This window comes from Balaenoptera ricei, chromosome 1 (assembly GCF_028023285.1).
Source record: "Balaenoptera ricei isolate mBalRic1 chromosome 1, mBalRic1.hap2, whole genome shotgun sequence".
In the NCBI taxonomy this organism is placed as follows: Eukaryota; Metazoa; Chordata; class Mammalia; order Artiodactyla; family Balaenopteridae; genus Balaenoptera; species Balaenoptera ricei.
The window spans coordinates 82,280,837-82,306,344 of NC_082639.1; the positions used below are offsets into that span (position 1 = coordinate 82,280,837).

The 25,508-nt window shown below is 38.7% G+C and overlaps 1 protein-coding gene and 1 pseudogene across 1 annotated transcript; both read left to right on the plus strand.

Annotated features, from left to right (window-relative positions):
- The first annotated feature begins 4,590 nt into the window (after positions 1–4,590).
- On the plus strand, positions 4,591–25,508 carry DR1 (down-regulator of transcription 1). Its single transcript, XM_059900159.1, has 3 exons — positions 4,591–5,536; positions 16,097–16,260; positions 23,507–25,508. Exons 1-3 carry the CDS (start codon positions 5,317–5,319, stop codon positions 23,651–23,653), a joined length of 531 nt encoding a protein of 176 aa, XP_059756142.1. The 5' UTR covers positions 4,591–5,316; the 3' UTR covers positions 23,654–25,508.
- LOC132350717 (protein C19orf12 homolog) lies at positions 11,604–12,185 on the plus strand (annotated as a pseudogene).

A 25,508-nucleotide genomic window follows, 5' to 3' on the forward strand; every position in this document is an offset into this window, starting at 1 on the left:
TCAAGTCTTCAAGGCTCAGTTAAAATGTTGTCTTCCCTAAAGCCCTGTGTATCTCACAACTGGTGTGTTAATCTCTCCTTCCTCTGTACACCCTTAGCTTGTATGTTGATTAGAGTACTATTTTTTCAATCTGGTTTATATTCTGATTCTCCCAACAGACTGTAGGGGCCTTGGAAACAAGGAGGATGTTGTATGTTGTATGTTTATTTCTCTCACATTATACTTACGACAGTAGACACTCAGTTATTGAATGAATGTAGAATCGGATGCTGTCTTTCTCTTTCTACTGCCTACAGGACATCACTTGCTTAAATGCCTACTGTTGCCTCAAACCCAAACATGTGCAAAAGCAAGCACACCTTCCCTAAACTGCTCCCTTTCAATTTTGCTGTTTTTGATACTACCCTAATCCCTAGTCTCAGTTTCTGAGGCTAAAAATCTTAGAATTGTATTTGATCGATCTGTTTCCTTGACCACCTAGGAGCCAAACTACCAGGTTCTTCCAACTCTTTCTGTGAAATAGTTCTTGGATTCATCTTTCTTTATTCCATTCCTAGGATTATCAATCATTATTTTTAACAACTATCACCATTTATTGAGCATTTAAGTTCTGGGCTAAATACTTTGTATACATTATGTCATTAGATCTTTAACACCTCTGTGAAGCAGTTACTCTTACTCTTATTTTACAGATGAGAAAAATCAAGACACAGCTTACATACTTTGCCCAAGGTTACAGTTAATTAAGTGGCAGAGTGGGGATCAAACCCAGATGTGAAGCCAAAGCCTAGAGCTGGACTCTTTCAAGTTGTGTAGAACAAAAATAGGATTTTTAGAAGAGTATTATGAAGATATATAGGAAGTAAACAAGCACAGGAAACTGCTTCATGGACGTGTACTGTCTTTTTCGAAAGCAGAATACACCCACACTCTAGCGATCTAGTTATTTTGGGGAGCTCTCTGACATCAGCATTTGAGGTCCTAAGGCTTCTCTCCATGCTTCTGTTGCTCTTGTTACAACTGACTGACTTCTCTCCTCTCCCTCTACCTCTTGGCTTCTATTACTTCGTGACTTCTGCTGCCTCCTATGTTTGGCTATCTTACTTTTCTCTCACTATTGGGCAACACAAACGCTTTACTCCAATTAAGGCAATCTCCTCATTGTTTCCAGAACGATTTCTGTCTCCACAACTTCACGTTGTTACTTTGAACACAAATACTTTGTTCTTTTCTACCTCAAAATATAGTCAAAAGCCTGTACTTCAAAGTTCCTTCATGACTTATTCTCAACAGTTCCAATGGATTTTTGAGTGGTTACTATGTGTTAAGTCTTCTTGCTGACCCATGATGAACCAGTAACATGAGCAAGAAATAAACCCTTTGAGATTTGGGGGTTATTTGTTCTTGCAACATAATCTAGCCTATCCTGACTGATCTACTGACTTCAGGGAAATAATTTAGCTTTACCAAGTTTTACTTTCCTTATATGTAAAATAGAGATTAAAACAGTATCTATCAAATAAGGTTGCTCTGAGGATTAAATGAGGGAATACAGGTAAAAGTATGTGGGTAAAATACAGGTAGAGGTACTTAGCACAGTGCTAAGCACAAAAGAAGTATACAAATGTTACTTAAAATTTTTGAATTATCACCAGCTAGCAATTGGTGTGTTAGTAATAACAAATGAGCATAATGGAGAGTATTGTTTGCTTTTTCAAATGTTAACTTCAAATTACATATGGTATAATATTCTTGTCAGTAATTTTAGTTGAAAACCTAGGCATCTACAAATTAACATTTTAAGATAACTACGATAGAGTTAGCCTAACTCATCATAAGAAACAGCTTTTCTTCTTTTCATATCATCAATTTTTGGATACCATGAAAAAAATAACATTTCATATATATGCATTCTCTCTAAAACCTTTAAACCTTATTAAAGAGATGTTATCCTTGTTTTCAAAAGCCCAGTTATAATAGGGATATATTGTTCTATAAATAACTATTTAAATTTGGGGTCCAGATGAGCATATTTCATGATATATTGAAACGGAGCAGGACCCTATGGTCTATGTCCCCCATGTCCTCAGCTTGCCTTTTGTCTGCGGAAAAACTTTAGCCAAATAATAACTTTAGTCAGAGAAGTGAGAAAATGCAGAAACAAAGGAAAACAGTCAAAGGAGACCAAATAATAATAGTTTAGTCATTGAGCATAGTCAAGGGCCTTTAGTTCCTTCTCAAGGGCTAGAGAGAATATTCTGAGCCGTATCCTGTGAGCTGTCTTACAGATGCTGAAACCCCACCAGGTAGAAGAAGTTAACTACATGATGACCAGACTGTAGCCATGACATAAGCTGCCACAATTCCAAGAACTGGCCTCAAGGAAATGGGAACGAACCGACCATGGAACTGAAGATCAACTGTACCTAAAAAAACCAAGATGATGCTGGTCAGACCACCACATGGCCAATTTCAAGATAACTGTCAGAGCTGACTGTACTGTTTCTGCATTAGCCCTCTCCCTCAACCTATAAAAGCTCTTGCTCACTAGTTGTAGGAGGGGGGGGAGTCGGTCTTTGGACAGGCGTCCGCCCTCCAACCTCCCCGCACCCCCTTTTCCGGCATCCAAAATAAAGCCAACTTTCCTGTCCACCAAGCTTGCCTCTTTATCGGCTTTTGAGCGGCAAGCAGCCAGACCCCACTTTCAGTTACAATATCATCCTACTATTTATATTTAATTAAATTTTCTCTCAGCCATATTATGTATGGTTTATTATTAGTTGAAGACTGCCCAGACCTGGTAAAGATGACAATCATAAACACATCTGTATAATAATTCATAATGTTAAAAGTGCTTTTGCGTAGTCTCATTTGACTTTGAATCTTCTGAGTTATATATTATTTCCACTTCTAGTTGAAGAAAAGGAGACTTGGACAGTGGCCTGTCTAAAGTAACAAAAAACTGGGACTGGAACTTAGGTTCCTTTACTACACATTTCTTGCTTATGCTACCACAGAACCCTGTAGTGATAAACCATTACTGGAATAACAACACATATGCTCTACTGATTTATGTATCATAACTCTATAAGCCTATGTAGCATAAATGTTACATGAACAAGCGTAACTATCATTATTACATTTTTTCAGGAATGATAATATTTGGGTCAGTGATAATAATGTGATAATTTGGGGGACATTTTTTGCTAGCTAGCTTTTTCAGTCTGACAAACTTGGTAAGGCTGAGATAAATTTAGACACTATAACTCTTTAAATTAACAGTAAACTGACTTACAAAAACACTTAGAGAGCCAACATCTGCGCCAACACATTCCTTCACATTCCTATTTTGAAGAAAATTTAAAATATATTGTTTTATCAAAGAAATTTTGTTTTGACTAAACTTAGGAACACTGAAAAACAAGTGTCTACACTTAAGAAATTAAAGAACCTGCAAGTGTACTGGAGAAAACGCTAAATGAAAAAAAAAAAAAGTGTAATTAAGTAAGGTCTCCTCAAGGTGCCACATCTAGGGTCTTAAACCGAAATAAAAAACTTTAAAACATTTCAAACAAGCCAGCTGCTGCCAATGTATGGAAAACAAAGTAACCCATTAACTAAAGTGCCTAAACTGATTTAAATGGTATCTTGTTACTTTTTAGAAATTGCAACACCCTGTTATTTATAACACAGCCTCTTCTTCAAAATGACAGTATGGCAAACTTAGTTTTTAAAAATAATGCAATTTTTGTTAAGAACCTGACACACGTTTGCTTCCCTGGAGAGAAGCAAAAATCAGAGTTAAGATACTTTAACACACTTTTTTTCCGCCTCATCAGAAGCCAGTGTGCAATACACCATGAAAAATGTCTAAGTTGGAACCTTGTAATTTGGCTCATTGTACACTACGCCTTTCCACTACGTTGGATCTTATTTCTAGATTCCAGCTTAGCTATTAGTAGTGGCTGGTAGGGCAAGTCACTTCTCTGAATGTTTCATTTCCCATAAAACCAGAAAATGGGTGGAGGACGATAGAGAGCTTTGAGCTGAATAACGTCTATTAGATATCATCAAAAGCTTTTTCCTCCGGACGATGCAAACCCAGGCACACGGGGTTCTGCTTTGCCCGCGTCCCACTCCCGAGCCTAGGCTTCGTTCCTCTTCCTTTCAACCTCAATTCGGGCTCCTGAAGGTTAGCAAAGAGTTCTTTTAACGAAATCCAGCGCTCCTTTGTCTCCAAACTTAGCTAGGAAAGGATTCCGAGGCCTCAGCTGGCTGGGAGAAGGTAGTGGCGGCGATCCACCCTCGCCGGGCCACCCACCCCAACCCGAGTCTGGCGCCGAAACCCCGGCGCGTGCTTGGGGCTCCCCGGTACCGCGAGGCGCGCGCTCGCCCGGCCACTGTCCCTGGTAAACGGCGGGATGCCAGGACGCGTGCCGGGACAGCGGCAGGCGGAAGCCGCTGGCGGAGAGGACGGGCGGTTCCCGCCAGCACGGGTGGGGGAAGGGCGGCAGCCACACCCGGAAGTCGGTCTGGAAGGGAGGGGGGAACATGTGGGGGCGAGGCTTCCGGTAGCGCAAAGGGTATCGGGAGAGGCTTCCAGCAAACCTTCCCTGGCCTCTGGAGGGACGGACCACCGTTGCCGCGGCTTTGGCTTCTACGATCTGCGTTCGGGCTAAACGGCCACAGCGGCGCCACTGCCGCTCCCCTTGCGCCTGGTTCTGACCGTATTTGTTCCCCGGAGGCCGCCCCGGTTACGGCAGCGGCCGCGGCCGACATGTTGTGAGGCGGCGGCGCGGGTGTCTCAAGGATGGTTTGGCTGAGGCGGCAGCAGCGGCTGCTGGCGGCGGCGGCATTGGCAGCGGGGGCTCCGGCTCTGTAGAGCCCAGCCCGCTGGGTGTCCGCCCTGTACCGCGGCCAGACCAGTGCCCCTGGACCTTGCCTCTGCTCCGGCGCCTTTGGGGAACGGTTAGGCGACAGCGCACGCCCCTCAGAGGAGACACGAAGGGGGTTCTCCAGTGCTCAGATTTCCGGACCACCTAGCCTTCCCCTCTCCGACCTGGGCAGTGCTGTCCCCAGAATCCTCAGCCCCCGCCTTCCCCCAAATTTGCTCCCAGCCTCGCCCTGAATCTTTCACACACGTGGGTGTTCCACGCCCTCTCGAGCCAACCCCTCGCCCCTTAATTTTCTGCACCCTCTTCTCAGAGCGCCCCCCGGATTGCTCTCCGAGGGCAGCCTTTTGAAAAATCTTCGTGGAGCAGTGGACCAGAACTGGGGAGTTTTCAAAAGTCGGGGCGCGAGAGATAGGAAGGTACGATGGCTTCCTCATCTGGGAACGATGATGATCTCACTATACCCAGAGCTGCTATCAATAAGATGATCAAAGAGACTCTCCCCAATGTCCGGGTGGCCAACGATGCCCGGGAGCTGGTGGTGAACTGCTGCACTGAATTCATTCACCTTATTTCTTCTGAAGCCAATGAGATTTGCAATAAATCGGAAAAGAAGACCATCTCGCCAGAGCACGTCATACAAGGTAAGTGGTATGTGTGGGATTTTGTTTCAAAGAGGGGCCGGGGACAGACTGCTAATCGCGTGACCCGTTCATGTCAAAAGCCTTCAGTCCTGTCCCCTGGTTAGTACTGATAACTTAAAAAGCTGCGCGGGCATAGAGGCAGCCGGTACCTTAAAATCCCTGTGTAATATTCTCGTGGTGCTTTTCAAACAGCGAATGCAGGTAAGGGTTGCAAACGATTAGGTCAGCTAACATCCCCCCAAATAAGGTAGTAGCAGCGATCTCAATTTACAGCCAGGTAAGCCCAAGCAACAAGAATTTTGCCTGCCTGAAGTGGAACCTAGACGTGACAACTGAGAAAGTGCCTGCCTAAAGTGGAACCTAGATCATGACAACTGAGAGAGGAACCCAGAAGTTCTGCCTTGGAGAATTAGAATTCAGACCGGAAGTTCAAGCATGAGTGCCACCCGACCTTTTCACCAGTGTAGAGGAAAAGATGAATTTTCAGAACACAAGTAAAAATATTCTTAACGTGCATGTTCAACGTTGTAAAGTTTATTAGTGTTGGATAGAGAGAGTATATTTTCTCCTTTAAAAATGGTTTCATGGTCCTAACGTTCATCAACAAGTTGCCAAAGCACTCCAGTTCTATTCTGTAAGAAAAGGGGCAGTGTTCTTTAATCTTCCTTCCCCTCCTTCCTTCCTTTCTTCCTTTTTTTCTGTAGCTTGCTTTGTTCCATGAGATAGATTTTTACAGCTTGGGTTGAAAGATTGTGAGAGATGTTTTTCATGGAATATTTCCCACTTGTTTCCTGCTGTCATCCCCATTTAGATGTAAACACTTCAGCTTTTATTGAACAGCAGTTCTGAAAGTTTAAAAGTTTCTTCTCTCATCTTGGAAAGGATTTAGTTCTGTTAATAGGGATTTGGGGGACCATATTCTGATGGTTTGTTTCAGGGGTGGGGAGACATTTACTAGTCATAATGTTTTGGGAAGCACTTCCTGTGACTTGTACATATACTCTTATGAAAAGGTTGCATTCTATTTGAGGTGATAACTTGCTTTTTATAATAACCCAATTAAAATTCTAACAATTTCTTGATTGCTTTCGAAGTCAGAAAAAAAATCATGGTTAATTTAATTTTGGTAGGCAGGCGGTTGTCTACCATTTTATTTTTAAAATTTAACTTTTTAAAAGGTGACTTCCCTGTTATTCTGAAGTAGAGGACACATCTGCTCATATTCACCATATGCAGTATTTTATGGTCAATATTGACAAAAGGATTAAATGATTCATTTTTGATCCTTAATGATGTGTAGGAGGTAGATTTAAAACATACTCTGCCATTTCCATTTCAGTACATAAGGAGAAAAAAAATCCCTAGGAAAAAGTATATTTGATTTTAAAGCTAGTGTTTTCTTCTACTTGTTTGGTGTACTCTGGCAAGTAAAATGAAAGCCAAGTTGTCTATGTTTCCTCTTGTGTTTTTATTTTTACATTGTATGTGCAGTTGTTGTCACAAGTCTTTCACAAGATTATCCAACACAAATAGCTGTAATTTCCTTTTACAACTCATAAAAGAGAAAAAGGATCTATTATCAACATTGTCTTTCTAATGAAAATTGCAAAAGATTTCAAAAGGATCTGCCTAAACATTTGTTTACACCACAGAAGTGGGGATCATTCCAAAAATCTAAAAACACACTACAATCTGTCTTCTTGGGTAGAGTTTATTCTTTTCTAGGATATATTTAGATTTCTGATTGACATGATGGAAGAAAAGTGCAGCTGTAGTGAACAGTGTGCTAAACAGCTCGACTTTGGAATATGCTAAATTCAGTTTAACATATGAGTCAAAAACTTCCAGTGAAAGCATTTTCCTTGTGTACTGAGAATGATTTATTAATTTAAAAAAAATCATGCATTAACCTGCTACAGCCTTATAAATTTACCTTTTTTTTTTTCTTTTTAACATTACCTTTGTTAAGTGGATAAGGACCTACATTTTAGCCCCAAATTCTCCCCAGTTAGGGGAATAGATTTTATACATTTTTAATCTCATATTGATATCATATTGCTTAATCATTTAAAGAAACTTTTGTCCTGAGTGATTAAAATTTTTTAAAAGAAATCCTTAAGGTGTGTATTTTTTTAGGTGTTTAAAGTGTGTGTTTATAGACTAACTCTAGAAAGCTGGGTATGACATTTTTTATGCTGTTCTCTCAGTGTTGATTATTTAAGAATGTAAGATATAGCCAAGTGGAATAATGTACGTTTTAAAGAGGTTTGATTTTCACATGCTGAAGTTTGGATTTTTTTAGTAATAAGTTTAATGAACTAAACTTTGCTTCAGAACATTTCACTTGTTCACTTGCCACTTTGCTTTACCTTGTCAGGGCATATTAAGCATTTGAGGCAGTTCTGTAAAATGCATGCAGAAGTTAAAATAATTTTATTGCCAGTAAATCTGAAATTATATAACCTAGTTAAAATTTTAAAAAATTATCTAAATATTTTGCTTATTTTTAGTTTAAGAACACGGACTTTGATTGAAGATCACATACACACAGCAGAGGGAGTTCTAAGCTTATAAGGTGTTCCTTTTAGTTCGTTGCTGAGTTTCTGTGAACACATATCTTTAAATGAGTACTAACATGTTCTGTTGCATTATGGAAAGAATTGACATTGAGAGTTAGGAGCTGCAGGTTCTGTACTGGAAAGTCTGGCCTTAGGCAAGTCTGTTAACTAAGGTTTTCCCATTTATGTATAAATAATACTTAATGGTTTCAGGTATAATTAGCAATTACTGAGAATCTGTCAGGATTGATAAACTTACATGAAATATGCTACAATAAATAATAATTTAAAAACTTTATAGTGATACTGATTGAAACATAAAGCTGAAAGTCTGTTATGTTTAACCTTACATCATGATGCCATTTGTAAAGCCAAAGCGTAAATAAGAATATTTTAAGTATACTATTTTATTTCTGCATTTTAAATCTCTTGCTACATTTTTTTTTCCTCATGTTTTTGAGAATAGTAACTGAAAGTAGTGAAAGTTTGAAAAAGTCTCTGAGGATTCACTTCTTCAGCAGTTATGTTGCTCCAAGCTGTATGTTGAAGGACTTTTTAAAAAAAAATTATAATCCCTCTCACACTGGTACTTTGGTAAAATACAAAAAAAATGGATCACTAGAAAAACAAAATGAAATTTTTTTTTTTAATATTTATTTATTTACTTATTTATTTTTGGTTGTGTTGGGTCTTCGTTTCTGTGCGAGGGCTTTCTCTAGTTGCGGCAAGCGGGGGCCACTCTTCATTGCGGTGCGCGGGCCTCTCACTATCGCGGCCTCTCTTGTTGCGGAGCACAGGCTCCAGACGCGCAGGCTCAGTAGTTGTGGCTCACGGGCCTAGTTGCTCCGCGGCATGTGGGATCTTCCCAGACCAGGGCTCGAACCCATGTCCCCTGCATTGGCAGGCAGACTCTCAACCACTGCGCCACCAGGGAAGCCCAAAATGAAATTTTTTGATATGCATTCAATAGAAATAAAATTACCTTGTCAAATTGCTATGAAGTTTCTTTTTTTTCCCCCAGCTTTTTGAAATATAATTGACATATAGCATTGTGTAAGTTTAAGGTTTACAATGTAATGATTTGATGTGTGTATATATTATGAAATAATTACCACAATAAAATTAGTTAACACAGCCGGCACTTCACATAGTTACAGTTTTGCTGTGAAGGTTCTTAAAATGCTTACTTTGAATTTCCGTACTTAACTCATTGCAGACCCTTACAGGCATTTCTGGCACAAGTCCATGGACCACACTTTGAGAATCTTGCTCTAAAGCCTAAACCACCATCTGTTTTGGAAAGTGGATGTGGAGTAGTTTTGAAATCAGAGGATCTGAGTGATTGCAGAGAAGTTGTAATAATAATAAGAATGATATTGTATTGCCTAAATAATCATCCATACTGAAATTTTTTTCTGAAGGGACATGTAATTTACATTGCACAATTTATCACCTAATCAGGTGCTTTTGAAGTTAGGATTTTACTGTTTTCTTTAAAACTGATATGTCTTTTGTTTTTGTTTTCCTTCTGCCACCCAGCAGTTACTTTTGAATACAACTGTGTACTTGGCACTGTACTAGATACTGCTAAGGATATAAAGATGAATGATATTTGATTCTTGCTCTGCCATCCGTCTCTCATTGTTGTCCCAGATTCCCAGGAGTGGTGATACCATAGAGGGCATGATTCTTAAGGGTCTTTGTCAGGCCAGTAAGCCAAGAAGTCACTTTGGCCTACATCCTCTTAATGTATTTTAAGTTAACTACATCACCTCCATACCTCCATCACCTAACATACAAACAAAAGGAAATAGAGAAATTAGAGAATGCTATTTTTTATATTTTAGTTTTTTTAAATGAAAAGCATGCATTGTGCATTTGAAGTATAAAGTAATTCACACAAATTCATGTCATAACAAAACTTTTGAGGAGTACGTCATTTTTGGTAAAATATAAGATACGACTGTATTAAAATTGTTGTTGGTTGGACATTTTTACCTTTTTTTTTTTTTAAGTAGTTGTCTTAATATCTGTCTTTCAAATTGAAAAAAGCATGCTAAATGTTTTTTTTTTTTTTCCTTAATATGCCATGCACTTTTCTGGGTACAGTTTTAAGATAGATGGCAGAGGGTAGCAGACAGGCTTCTGAAAAATAAGTGATATGTGTTTTATCCACAAATTTTAAAATATATATATTATTATTTATTTTATTTATTTTTTTGGCTCTTACTCTGAGATCCTTAGAGTGAGGGCCATCAATAGTCCATAAAATCCCTTTGTACAAATTAGAAAAAGGCACTCCTTCCATGTATTAATTTTGTATCCTGCAACTTTACTGAATTCATTGATTTGCTCTAGTAGTTTTCTGGTGGCATCTTTAGGATTTTCTATGTATAGTATCCTGTCATCTGCAAAAAGTGACAGTTTTACTTCTTCTTTTCCAATTTGGATTCCTTTTATTTCTTTTTCTTCTCTGATTGCCATGGCTAGGGCTTCCAAAACTATGTTGAATAATAGTGATGAGTGTGGACACCCTTGTCTTGTTCCTCATCTTAGAGGAAATGCTTTCAGTTTTTCACCATTGAGAATGATGTTTGCTGTGGGTTTGTCGTATATGGCCTTTACTATGTTGAGGTAGGTTCCCTCGATGCCCACTTTCTGGAGAGTTTTTACCATAAATGGCTGTTGAGACACTCCTTCCTTAAAAACCTTTACTACCATCTGCCAGAAAAAGTGCTATAATAAGCATACAAATCTATGATGTTTACAGTATGAATGGCTCTCCTCAGATATGCTGCTGTTGTGCACTGAACCACCTGCACAACTGTTAACTGATGGCCCTGCTTAGGAGCCATTTTCCTTATCCTTTAAGATTCTCCTTTATGTAAAATGGGGATATTATTACTACATGATAACAGATGATGTAAAATATCCCCGTTTAGAAAATGCTGTATCCAGTTACTCATATCCGTTAGCCAAAATGTGTTTAAAATTAAGATTAAAGTAAATGCAGTTTTGAAATTAAATTTATGGCTGCTCCTGTTGAACCATTTTATTGAGAGTGCAGTGTTTGTACTCAGCATTGAGAGTATAGCTCTTTCAATAATATTAAATATTAACCTTGGATTTACTTGCAGTTTTTTTTTTTTGAAAACAGTGTTCTCAACCTTAGATGTTTTTAAAAGTGAGTTTTTCGTTTTTGTTTTTTAATTTTTAACCCAAGCCCTCCATGGTTTAAGGTAGATTGGATTGAAGTTTTTAATGTCTAGTAATTCATGACATTTTGAAGAGTTGTCTCTCAAGTATATTGATTTGTTAATTTTGTAAATTTAATATACTTGTTCATCTTGAATTTAATGGTGTGATAATGCATAGCTATACGTTTATTTAGGCCCTGTATACTTACTAGCATACTCTTAAGTGTAAGAGAAAAGATAAAGATGAATGAAAAAAGTCCCCACGCCTGCCAGTCTGTGACCTCGCGACGCCGCCTCCACAGGTCTGCTGCGATGCCCGTCGCGGGGGAGGACATCATGAGGCTCCTGTGCTCCGTCTCCGAGGAGAGGAAAATGCGGGCGGCCGTCAAGCACTCCGGGAGGGGCGGCCTGGTCACAGGGGCCGTGGCCTTCGTTGGTGGTTTGGTGGGCGGGCCACCAGGACTAGCCGTTGGGGGGGGGCGTCGGGGGTTTGTTAGGCGCTTGGATGACAAGTGGACAGTTTAAGCCAGTTTCTCAGGTCATAATGGAGCTGCCACCTGCCGAGCAGCAGAAGCTCTTTAACGAAGCCACTGCCATCGTCAGGCCCCTGGAACGGACGGACACCGTGCAGCTGACCATGCTGGTCGTGGGCAGTGAGGCCCTGCAGCAGCAGCTGCTGGCGACGCTGGCCAACTACGTCCCCAAGGAGCTCCGGGCGGAAGTGCAGTGCGACGACTAGGCCTCTGCTCCGGGAAGCGGGGTCCATTTAGATGATTCCCCCCGACTCATGGAAGGTGACTGGGGAGCTGCAGGAAGCCCCACATCATCAGAATATTACCCTAAGCTGTAGCGAAGTCTCCTGCTGGAGAGGCTGGGGCTGTGCCATATCATGTTCTGGAAATTATTTGAGAAGATGCCGTGTTTTGTGGCTGTGTGCACCTGTGTGCCCTGACAACCCTTCAACTGGGAAGCTGGTGAACAGTAAAGCCGTGACTGCTGCCACGTAGCGGCAGTTTTCTGAATCTACTCTCGCTCACACACGAGCTGGAAGAAGGTCTTCACGTTCAGCCTCCTCATCTCATCACGAGAAGATGATGCCTGTCCAGGCAGCCCTTGCCCGACCAGCCCTCCCTTGAGACCTTGGGGCTGTCCCCTGCTGGAATCATGTTTACCTCTTGAATGCCCCTTCCCCACCCAGTGACTTCTGAGTGGCCTCAGGGAGGGGGCAGTCGGCCTGCTGAGTGAAGCCACAAACGTCAGTGGCACCCAGCCCCTCCCCCAGTAGCTGCCCGACTGGGCTCTCGCCCTCGCAGGGGCTTGCTTTCCCCATCTGAAAAGTCATAGTAGTTCTTGAGTGATTTTTTTGTTTTTATAAATAAATTTTTTTAAAATTAATTAATTTATTTTTGCTGTGTTGGGTCTTCGTTTCTGTGCGAGGGCTCTCTCTAGTTGCGGTGAGCGGGGGCCACTCTTCATCGCGGTGCGCGGGCCTCTCACTATCGCGGCCTCTCTTGTTGCGGAGCACAGGCTCCAGACGCGCAGGCTCAGTAGTTGTGGCTCACGGGCCCAGTTGCTCCGCGCCACCAGGGAAGCCCTTGAGTGATGTTTTTAAAATTAAATATTTTCAGTAAAATTATTGCTCTTTCTGAAGTGGTAGAATTATAAACTATCTCTAAGAAATGTGTCCACCCTAAATTTCCCCTAATACTGTTTTTGCTTTGCTTTCAGAACCACAACTTGACTAAGTGTCATCAAACTACAGTAAATGTTTTCTGAACAACAACAACAAAAAGATGAATAAAAAAAATAAAAGATGAATAATATGTCCAAGTTAGTTAAGGGACTCTTACACGTTAGACACTGTGTTGTTAAATGCCTTAGGTTAATCACTTGTTGATTCCCACAATCCTTAAAGTATTAAAAATATAATAGTGAATACTTAATTTTGCTCCTTCTGTGGGCCAGCCTCTGTTCTTAGCTCTTTGTTTATATTCATTTATTCTTCACGGCAACCTGATCTGATGAGATGTAGGTCCTGTTATTCTTGTTTTAGAGGAACAGAGGTGAAGGAACTTACCCTGACTCACACAGCTAATACGAGGCAGAGCTGGGAGTCAGTCCCTGTGGGGCTGCATGCTTAACCACTATAGTGCTTCTGGTTGTAGGAAGATATTATGAAATAGATGCTGTTTTCATTTTAGAGATGGGAAATTGAAGCTTAGAGATATTAAGCAACATATCCAAGGTTACACAAATACAGTGACAACCAAGTTCCAAATTCTAAGTCTATCTTATTTCAAAAGGGGGAGATTACTTCTGTCTAGGAGGATCAGGCAAGCTTAATTTGAAGATATAGTTTGATCCAGGCCTTGAATGAATTACTGTCAGCACGAATGTGGGAAACTGGTGCCTGTTGGGAAACATTGAGCAGTCAGGTTTAGCAAAGTATGCAGGGATTTAATGGCAGAAATAAAGCTGGAAAGGTAAGTGGGGCTAGATCCTGGAGAACCTTGTTGTAGGACTAAGGAAATAAGACTTTTCTTTAGAATAAGAAAATAAGACTTTTCTTTAGAATGTGGTGGGACACCTTAAATCATTTACTGATTTCTTTTGGTACTATCTCCAGCCAGTATTATTGAAAATGCACTACTATGCTTGTGCCTTTAAAAAAGAGAAAAGACGGACTTCCCTGGTGGCACAGTGGTTAAGAATCCACCTGCCAATGCAGGGGACACACGTCCGAGCCCTGGTCCTGAAAGATCCCACATGCTGCGGAGCAACTAAGCCGGTGCGCCACAACTACTGAGCCTGCACTCTAGAGCCCATGAGCCACAACTACTGAAGCCTGCGCGCCCAGAGCCCGTGCTCTGCAACAAGAGAAGCCACCGCAATGAGAAGCCCGCACACCGCAATGAAGAGTAGCCCCTGCTTGGGGCTTCCCTGGTGGCGCAGTGGTTAAGAATCCGCCTGCCAATGCAGGGCACACGGGTTCAAGCCCTGGTCCGGGAAGGTCCCACGTGCCGTGGAGCAACTAAGCCCGTGCGCCACAACTACTGAGCCTGAGTGCCACAACTACTGAAGCTTGCGTGCCTAGAGCCTGTGCTCTGCAACAAGAGAAGCCACCCAATGAGAAGCCTGCACACCACAACGAAGAGTAACCCCCGCTCGCCGCAACTAGAGAAAAGCCCACACGCAGCAACAAAATCCCAACGCAGCCAAAAAAAAAAAAAAAAAAAAAGTAGCCCCTGCTCTCCGCAACTAGAGAAAGCCCGCACGCAGCAACGAAGACCCAATGCAGCCAAAAATAAATAAATTTATTTAAAAAAAAAAAAAAGAGAGAGAGAAAAGATAAAACTTTGGCTTCTAGCATTGACACTTAAAAAATAATGTCTGTCAATTCAAGTAAAAAATTCAGGCTGCCTAATTTTCACTTAATTTCCTACTATACTCCAGACTCCTTGAGGCCAGGGATTAGGTGGTGGTTAATTTGGTAGACAGAACTCAGAATAAGAATAATGTCTTATTGAAATTTGGGGGGACAAGGAGAGGGTCTGTAAGTTAATTAAAATTAAAGGAATAGCAGTCTGCTTTTTGGCATCACATTATTTCTAAAGACGGTTGATGAAAACAGCTTAATATATGAAATAAGTAAAGTTGTAAGTCATTCAAAATGCCTTAAAAACCACAGCTTATATGGGAATGTAGATTTTAAAGGTATATTTGGTATTCTTGAAGAGCAAATTTTTAAAGTTGGAACTTAGGGCATCTTTACTGAGGGAGTCTGGCTCATCATAGTTGTTGAAAGACTGTAAGAACTGATGAACTAACTTAAGTTCATTTACTGTGTTTTTCACCACCTATATTTCATCATTGGCTCAGAAGGCAAAATATGATTTTGGGGCCTTAGCATTTAGAAAACTATATGATTTTAAATACCGTGAGCCAAAAGGAAATTTTATGCTTTGTCTTTCTGGATTACAGAAGGCCTTTTTTTCTTACAAATTTTTCTTCTAAATGTGAAAAAATAAAGGGAGAGAATTTTTTGTTAATGTTTCTTCTATCCTTATAGTCTTCCTTTATCCCAGTTTTTCTGCCATGTCATTTAAAATATTTTTATAGTGTTTCCTGTTAAGTTTTATTTTCAAGGGAAACTTTGGTTGAATATAAATGCTGAATTTCATAAGCTCTTTCCACCAGTGTTTCTTAAACTTGGCAGTTTGAGTGTCTTTGCTAAAAATACTAGTTTCCTGTTGGTATATTAGACAAAAGAACTTATCTATTCTTTCATCTTATCCTACTGAAAGTTAGAGCATGTGTTACCAGCCTACTTTTTCTAAGCCAAATGGTACAAAATATGTTTTATTAACAAATATATTCCAAATATTTGCTTTTTTTGTATTCTTTGAGAAAGTGATGACTTAATGGTTGATTTACTATGAGTGGTATAGGAAAAATGTTTTCTTACTAAAACCACATGTTCTTACATTGGACTTTTTTTTTCCTCCAGGAAATGCTTTGGTTTTTAAAAAATTAGAAAGAAAAGGAAAAGTGAAGGCCAGTGCCTTGAAATGTTCCTTAAGTTTTAACTAATTTGCCATCTAATATTAAGAAAGTTTGATAAAATATTTTGTCTTAGCCATACCAATGATTGTTATGCAGCTATAAAATAGGTAAAATTATTAGAAAGCAACAACCTTCCCCTCCAACCCCCAGCCCAAAACCCTCACCAAACTTAATGTTCCATAGGTGAGAGAAAAAGTTGTGTTTTACCACTTTTTCATGTTTTCATATTTTCATTTTCCCAGCACTAGAAAGTTTAGGCTTTGGCTCTTATATCAGTGAAGTAAAAGAAGTCTTACAAGAATGCAAGACAGTAGCATTAAAAAGAAGAAAGGCCAGTTCTCGTTTGGAAAACCTTGGCATTCCTGAAGAAGAGTTATTGAGACAGCAACAGGAATTATTTGCAAAAGTAAGTAACACGTTTTAAATTATTTTCATCTGAATCTGACCCTTTTTGCTAACAAATCATACTGGTTTCTAAAATCATTTCCTTAGTCAACATACGTACCCCCAAATTTTTCTTTCTCTGGCTGATTGATCATAGAGTCTGATGTTAGGTCTGGCTAGTTTTTTACTTTATATAAAAGCAAATATTTGCAGCAGCCTGTTTTCTGAGGAGAACAACTCCAAATAACTACTGAGATTTTATTTTGATGTTTTTTCAGGCAGAATGGCCATTTAAAAGCATGAAAAGTATACCTAAACATTCTTAAGATTTAAAATGATAGACTGGTGAGAAAATATTGTATCACATTTTTAGATGAATGGCATATAAGAAAAATCTGATTAACATCTACTTTGTAGTGAAATTAGGTCTTTAATACACCTTTAAAACATTCTAATCTTAAAAACTTTGAAGGGCCAGTGGAGCAGAGAAAGGGAGAAAACTTTTCTCCTTTCTTGCTTGTCACAGTTCTAATGTCCAGTCTGTGAAGGATTAGCAACAAGTACTAATATCCCTTTATTTTTTAAGAAAGGAGGGGACCACAGGGAGCTGGGACTGAATGGAATTTGTGGCTGGCCTCTTAGAATTTCCCCAATGTTATCTCTGTACCATCTTCTGGGCCTGCCTTGGCCCATCCTTAGAATCCTGGGTACCTTCCTCATTCCCTTCCAGTTCCCCTTGGTGGCAAAATAGAAGCAAGCTCTGTAATACATTTTGGAGCCATCCTCTGTGGAAGATCATATTTTCCAAAGATGACTGCTATAGTATATCTCACCCCTCGTGTTCTCCCCATGGTTCACTGTGCCTTGGTGTTATAGCAGAGGCAACAAAGGCTGGCAACATTTATTACCTAATAAAAAAAAATACCTAGGGATGAGGATAAGGGGATGCAGAAGCCCACACAGCACAGCTTCCACATGGAGTGAACAGACACTACAACCAGTATGCACGCGTACCCCATGCTGATGGCAAAGACCAACACAAAAAAGCTTTCCATCAGTCCTTTCCACTCAGGCATGGGATGCAACGCCTAGAATACCTACAGGTATGTAGGGCAAGAACAAGAGGAAGAAATTGAGAGAGAAAAATTGGCGTTTCCTTCTTCTCTACCAGGTTCCTTGAAGCTGGGGAGAAGACAGTTACAGAGTACAGTGATTCTTGAATGTGACTGAATATTTACTCCACATAAGACTGAGAGCTTAATAACCTGATTATTAAGAATGCAAATCACTGTTCAAGGCAAAATTTATCGGCTGGGGCTGAGGTACCTTAATGGCATTTTTACCTTCTCTTCTCTGTACCTCCTCCCCACCTACCCTGCAAAGGCAGGGGCAAGGAATTATGAACTTGAAAATTTATGATAACAGCTTAAAAAATAATCCATTCCATTTTTGGGTACTACTAAAATGTTCAGATTGCTCAAGCAAACTGTCTATATGTAAATACTTTTTTGAAATAAAGCATTTGACTGACTTTCCAGTGGGAAGATCTTGAAAGTTAGACCTAAATCGTTGGGCCAGAGGTTGTTCTATGGCAAAAAGGATGTAAAATATGGAGTGTTTCAGTTCCATAGAGATACTTATTTCATCATGGGAATAGAGCTGTGTGGTCATTTATAAATGTCTGTCCCTACCATTAGTCTGTAAGCTCCCTGAGGGCAGGACCCATTATTAATTGTATCTCTAGCACCCACCTAACATGGTAACTAGCACAGGGGGAGTATTCAATAACTATTTGTTGAATGGATGACTGAGTTGGGTTGGTAAGTCAAGGAAGCACAGAACTCTAGGGGTAGGAGAGACTTTTGAAAATCACTTACTTCAACCTTGATCTTCCAGATTACAATTCTGAGGTTCGAGGAGGTTAAAGAACCTATTCACCATTATTAAAAAAAAAAGAGGGGAGAAGGTGATGTTGTTTTTTTCCCTACAAAGTTCTGGCTTCTCATTTGAAATTGAAAGACAGGTTTGGTTTGAATAGAAGAGGTAAGAATTGCTACCAGTTACTGTAATTACCATTAGAACTGGGAAATACCATTTTAGGTCATCTCTTCCAGATTAGTACCATAACTGATCTCTTTGCAGTCATAACAACCAGTTTGGTTTATATTTAAAAGCATTTGAATTTTAAGTGCTATCAAGCACTAGACAGCAGATACCATTTAAACTAATAAGGAAGATAAAAGCTTACCAACATTTGAGTTCTAAACATGTGTTAATCATGTTGCCAAGTAATTTACCAGTATTATTTCATTTAATCCTCAAAACAACCTATGAAATAGGTGCTAAAGTGGAAAAGCCTTTGAGGCAGGCATGAGCACATGCAAACAGTGTTATAATCCATATGAATATGAGGTACCAAATGAGGAGTGATAATTTTTTTTAAAAGCTAATGGCAGACTTCCCTGGTGGTTCAGTGGTTAAGAATCTGCCTGCCAAAGCAGGGGACATGGGTTCGAGCCGTGGTCCAGGAAGATCCCACATGCTGCGGAGCAACTAAGCCCGTGCACCACAACTACTGAGCCTGCACTCTAGAGTCCAAAAGCCACAACTACTGAGCCCATGTGCCACAGCTGCTGAAGCCCGTGCGCGTAGAGCCTGTGCTCTGCAACAAGAGAAGCCACCGCAATGAGAAGCCCACGCCCTGCAATGAAGAGTAGCCCCTGCTCTCTGCAATTAGAGAAAGCCCGTGTACAGAAACGAAGACCCAACACAGCCATAAATAAATAAATAAATTTATTTAAAAAAAAAAAAAAGAGGCATGCAATAGCATGATGTCTTAAAAAAAAAAAGCTAATGGCTATTATTTATTGAGTCTCTGCTATTGCAGATCACCTACAGGGTGCCAAAGGAAATATTTGATAAAAGGAAAAAGATGCTCTGCTAAATACTTTATATACTTTGCAGAGTTCTTAACGAGTAATACAAATTTTACTATGCCCATTTACGCCTTAAGAAACAGACTCAGAGATAGAGAAGCTTGCATGAGATCAGATCATTTGTTCTACAGATATTTATTAAAGTCTTCACTATTTACCCGATATAGTGTTAGGTGCTAGGCTTCTAACAGTATTAAAAAGAGACATGGTTCCTATCATTATGAAGCTTAGTACTGGGAATGATTGACTTAAACAAATGAAAGGGTAAGTACCTTTTGACTCCAAAACCTGTGCTCTTTCTACAATACTGTGCTAATATTCTAGCCACCATTTTGTTTGCTTAAATTTATTTTGGAACTTTTAAGTGAAATGAACATGCTTTATCATTTCTAGGGCAAAAAGATGAATGAAAAATAACTGACTGCCATATCTGTCTTCAGCTCTCTACCCTTGTCATCTGTTTTGTTTTGTTTCTTTCCCCTTATCTCCCTTCTTTCTTGCCCTGACCTATAGGTGAAAATACCCTAGTATTTCTTTGCTATTGTGAGAAAAATCAGAAGAGAAGTAAAATTATAGCAGCTGCTTAGTACTTTTCCTAGAGCATAAAGTACTTTAGTCTTAAATATAAAAGGAACTGATAAATTATTATAACATCTTTTTCATAACTTTCATTTCACTTAATCATTTAGACTTTATTTTACATGCCAACACAATAGCAGCCTCATTTGAAGCTATCTTTCACTGTTAGCAGCAAATATTTGAAAAGGAGGTAATCTCTAATATGTTGAGATTAAAGTTAGCTGTAAATTATAAATGAGTTATTTTAGTGTGTGGAAGTGGGAAACTTAAAACACAATGAAAATCTCCAGAAGAAGTGAATTAGGAAGTATATGCCTACTTACTTCTCTTTCACTCTTCCATTTTAGAAGGAAAATACTTGGGATGGATTGGGTGAGAAGCAAAAGGGGAAAAAAGAAAGCAGAATAAATACACTGAAATTTTTAATTTGTGGAAATGAATACAAATAATATTTACCAATCAACATTGATTTTAAAGACACTGGAATGCTTTTATGTTCAGAGAGAAAAGTATGGGTGCTGATTTGGGGTGATGATACCTAAAAGTCAGGTTAAATTTTTAGTGTAACCAGTACATGTCTTTGTAGATCATTGAGCAAACTACAAGGTAAAGCAACTTTGCAGTAAGACCTGTGTAGAGACTTGAAATTACTTGCATTATCTTTTCTGTGCCACAAAATTGTATCTATTTATAGTTGATTAGGCCACAGAGTAGGTATTATTAAGTTGATTAAATCGATATATTTGATTTGCCCTACCATTTTCAAGTATTTCCTGTGAAGCGTTCTTAGTCTATTTTGAACTCTGGGTATTCCTGCCATAAAAGTAAACATGCCTGTGTGTTATGGAAATATTTTCTATATTTCTTTATAAAAATGGGTAGAAGTAGTTACTAGAATACCTGGTCTTTAATTTCCTAAACAAACACAAAAAACGTTTTTGTTTTGTAGGGAAGGTGTAATATGGGTATATTAACAGCTGTATTATGAGGTTGACTAGTCTCATGAGGAATATATAAAGAGATCCCCAAGTACAGAGATATCACATTAGATTTTAATGATATAGGAGTGTGCCAGTTACTAAGCAATTATCTCAGCATGAAACCCTCCTTTCTATGTTCCGCTTTGAGACTGGGCCCAGTACTCTGCAAACCACGTTTCTGTTTTCTAGCTGACTTCCTTTAGACTGTGCTGCCAGTAGGGGGCTCTAGAGGGAGATTACAGGGCTGGGTGGAAGAAGGCACATGTTCCTTTCTTTTACTTTCAGTTGGCTTCAAGTTCCTTTGAGCAACCCACCAATGCTTCACCCTGGCTGCATCATTTTTTTCCTGTAGTGGGAACTGAATCTGGTTTGCAGTTTCTCTAATACAGAAGCAGCCTGAACATGCATCCCCTTCCTCAAGGATTTGGGTCTCAAACCTTGAGGCTCTCCTCTAAGCTCAGAGATGGTAGTAGTACCAGCCAATTTATGCCCCTTCTTCAGAAGTCTAAGTTTCATTTCCATGGGTTGCTCCTCTAAGCTTCCAAGTTTTAAAAATCCCAGCCTCTTCCCTTTTTTCCCCCAGTTTTAGGGTTGGTGGCTGCTTCCTGTAGTTGCCACCCACATATCTTAGTGTTCATTTCTTGCCTTTTCAGTTACCTAGTTACCACCTTTATACTTGGTTAATAGTCTTTTATATGACATTCTCTCTATTTCCCTAACTAGTGTAACTTCTGTCTCCTGATTAGACCCTGAATGATACTGGAAGGAATCAGGAACAAACTTAATGGAGAAACTAGTATTTCAGTTTGACTTGAAGGAAGAGTGGAATTTCAGTAGGTGAAAATCAGATTTCAAATAGAATGACTATCAGCATGAGTAAAGGTAGCAAAAATGGGAGGGTATGATGTGTATTTAGAAAACACTTTATGTTTATCTAGGGGTTTTTTTGGGTTTTTTTGGAGCACAAAACAAATGTTTTGAAAGAATATTAGAGAAATACATTGGGGCAGACAGTAATTTGGAGGGTCCTGAACTCTAGGCTGAGAAATTTGGACTTAATTGGTAACAATTAAATGATTTTTTAAAAAATTACAGATTAAACAAATTAATTTAATTTATTTATTTTTGGCTGCGTTGGGTCTTCGTTGCTGAGCGCAGCTTTCTCTAGTTGCGGCAAGTGGGGGTTCCTCTTCGTTGCAGTACACGGGCTTCTCATTGCGGTGGCTTCTCTTGTTGCAGAGCATGGGCTCTAGGCGCCCGGGCTTCAGTAGTTGTGGCACGCGGGCTCAGTAGTTGTGGCTTGCAGACTCTAGAGCGCAGGCTCAGTAGTTGTGGCACACGGGCTTAGTTGCTCCGAGGCATGTGGGATCTTCCAGGACCAGGGCTCGAATCCATGTCCCCTGCATTGGCAGGCGGATTCTTAACCACTGCACCACCAGGGAAGTCCCTAAATGATTTTTTTTTTAAGTATAGTAATTCTCCCCTAGGAATGTTTGGATAATACATTCATGACAGATTATTAAGAAAAGTTAAGAATGTACATGGTAAAATCTTAAGGTTATGCTGAGCCTCATTGTTTTCCCACAAAACATTCATCCAGTCAGAAACTACTGGGGGCCTGTATGTTGGGAATGCAACAATGAATATGGAAACATTTTCTATTCTCCACTCTAGTGGAGAAAAAAGATGTATACTCACATAATTAGAGAACAAAATGGATAGGTATGGGAATGCATAGAGAATTACAGAATATGAAAAAGAGCAGAAAATGTGACCTAGAAGGACCAAGAAAAACTGAAAACTGATGTGTGTATTAAATGATGACTAGCAATTGGCCATTCATAAAAGAGGGTATGAGCCAGGCTTAAAGAATAATTCTGAGAAAAGACAGAAATGGAGAAACAACATTGTTTTGGTAAACTCTAATGGGAAATTATATGATCTTTTCAAAAACAGGTTCATTTTTCCCTTCTTGGTGTGGTTTTTCTGCTAATGGATGAAATTAAATTGGGAAGGAGCCTTAGCTCGTGCAGTAGGGCATGTAATGCATATGTATGCATCTTGGTTTCTCAAATCCTGTGGTGGTTTTTATAGAGGATATTTCAAATGAATGGATTTTAATTATCCCACTTAAATTCAGTACTGGATAGATAATTTTCACTAGTGTGTATGTGGGAAGGGTATGTTCTTCGTGTGTACCTACGTGTGTATTTACAGAGAGAGGGGAGAGGGACAGAGGAAGAAAGAGATGTATCTATAGAGTAGGGAACTGTAATAGAAACTTAAAAAAAATATCAAGGTAGCTAGTGCATTCACGTACAATACTTTTCCCTAACAGAGGTATTGTACTAGCAAACTTTTAAGCCACAGAAATAATTTTTAGATTGCAAGTGTTTACGTCAAAATTATGAGTTAAGAGGACAGAAGAATCAAGTGAAACAAAAGAGAGAGAAACACAGGGAAAAGGAACCAAAGAGTGAATGTTGTGATTTTTCTTTAAACTTTTTTAGGTTCTTCAGTTGAACCATTATGTAGCATAAAAGGAAACTTTTATTGAAAATTTTTATGGAAAGTTTTGGAAACTCTCCTTAAGAGAATTGAGAAGAAGCAATCTCTAATTATATTTTCTTATAGAGTTCATGTTGTCCTGATGTACAACAACTATATCGTGGTTGGAAAATATCCAAATTTGATAATGACTAAGTTTATGAAAGTGTGCATGTTATAGGTTTTTAAAAAAATTACTATTTTTTTTAATGTTTTTTGTGTTTAGGCTAGACAGCAACAAGCAGAATTAGCCCAACAGGAATGGCTTCAAATGCAGCAAGCTGCCCAACAAGCACAGCTTGCTGCTGCTTCAGCAAGTGCATCCAACCAGGCAGGATCTTCTCAGGATGAAGAAGATGATGATGATATCTGAAATTCACCAGCTGAGTTTCTATTTCCTCTATAAATGTTTTTCCCTGCACAAGAAAACAGTGAAAGAAATGCTTATCTGTAATTTTGTATGCATCTTGGTGGACTTGCCATTGGTATTCTAGGGATGTCTGCCGTTAAGTTTCATCTATTGTGTGCTATTCATGTAAAAACTGTCTCTTCGAACTATTGAAAATTTAAGGCTCAGTATAATATCAATTTTGAATTTTTAATGATGTTTATGAAATTTTAGATAGCAGTGAGTCCTTTATTTGATCAATAAACAGTGTTACAGAAAACTTCAAGTTTATAAAAATACAGTGAAATTTATACAGAAGCTCTAAATCTTCATTTGCATTTCCTCTGCCCTTTTAACTAAACTAAAAATTGGGAATTTTAAATTATTGGGGGGGAGGTGCTATGTGATGCAGTAGATATTAGATCAGGCTGGTGAAAAAACAAAGAGTTCAGTTCTGTAGTATTTGGATTTTTTCTCTTTTAAAATGAGTATATATACAGGCACTACATATATATGCTCAGATAAATATACTTGTTTTAAAAAGTCTCAAACAAGACATTCAAAAACTAGGATGAGTATGTTCAGTAGTAGTTGTAAAATTTGGTAGGTTATGTTTTGATTTTGTTTTTGTTTTATGTAGAGGTAAAAACTAAAGTTTTATTATAGCATAATTCATCTTGAGCTACACTATTACATTTCAAAGACTGTCCCGTTTTGAGGACTGTCATGATTCTTAGTATTTCACTCCAATGATTGTTAATAGTATTACTTGCTTAGTCCATCCATGTTTATTGGAACTTGTGAAACAATTGCTTAGGTTCCGTTGGTTTAACTAAGGTTCATGAATATTCAAACCTTTGCTGGGGGAAAGAAATGAAAGTTAATGAGCATGCTTGCTATAAGACGGATTTTTTTGTAATTTAACTTGTAGTCATAGTTTACTTATTGTTTGTTTTTAGCATTACTTTTACAATTTCTTGACTAGATGGCCTAGAGTGTCCAATGCTTCCTTTTGAAATGGCATCATTGTCTCCATAATAATTGAGCTTTAAAAAATGATTGTTTTTGTTTTGTTTAAGAAAGTGTATCATAATTGATCAGCCCTATATGAAACATAGTTTCAACCTGCTCATTACAAGGGAAAAGCTTTAATTTGGTTCTAATAAATAAAGTATGGTAGTGATTTTTATAGGAATCCAGTGTGTTGAAGAACTGGCTTATTGTTTGTATTTTGAAAACAGAATGGAAAGCCACTTAGGATAGTATGAAGTAATCTAAATTCCTATGTCAGTTGCCAAATCATTTAAATTTGTATATTCACCAGGTCTAAAGATAGATTGCAGATGCCAGGATTCCAATTTTAATTGAAGAGCTAAATAAGTAAAGTTTACAAGTATTAGATTTCTTAATGATCATATTTCGCAGTTTTAGAAAAAGTGAAATATTGTCATACATTTATTAAATACACTTCTTCCATGCCACAACTAAGTGAATCTTGATTAATGTTTTGAGTTGAAGTTGGTATTGAATCCATGAAGTGCATTTGGACAAAATAGAAGGGATTGTTTTTTTAAAAGTTTAAGTACCAAAGGTAGTCTAGTCTAAGAAATAATAAGTTAATAAGTGTTGGCTTTTCTAACTTGTACTGTAACATCCTTATACTTTCTATTTTAAGTATATCTGTTTCTTATGTAAACAACTTAGATATTTTTCCATACTTTTTTTTTTGATGCAGAGTTCAGGTTAATTAATATTTTACTGCATCTGATAATGTATTATATGTTTAAATCCTAGTGACTTTTCATTTTGACATTCTTGTGATTTTCATATGCTGTATTCT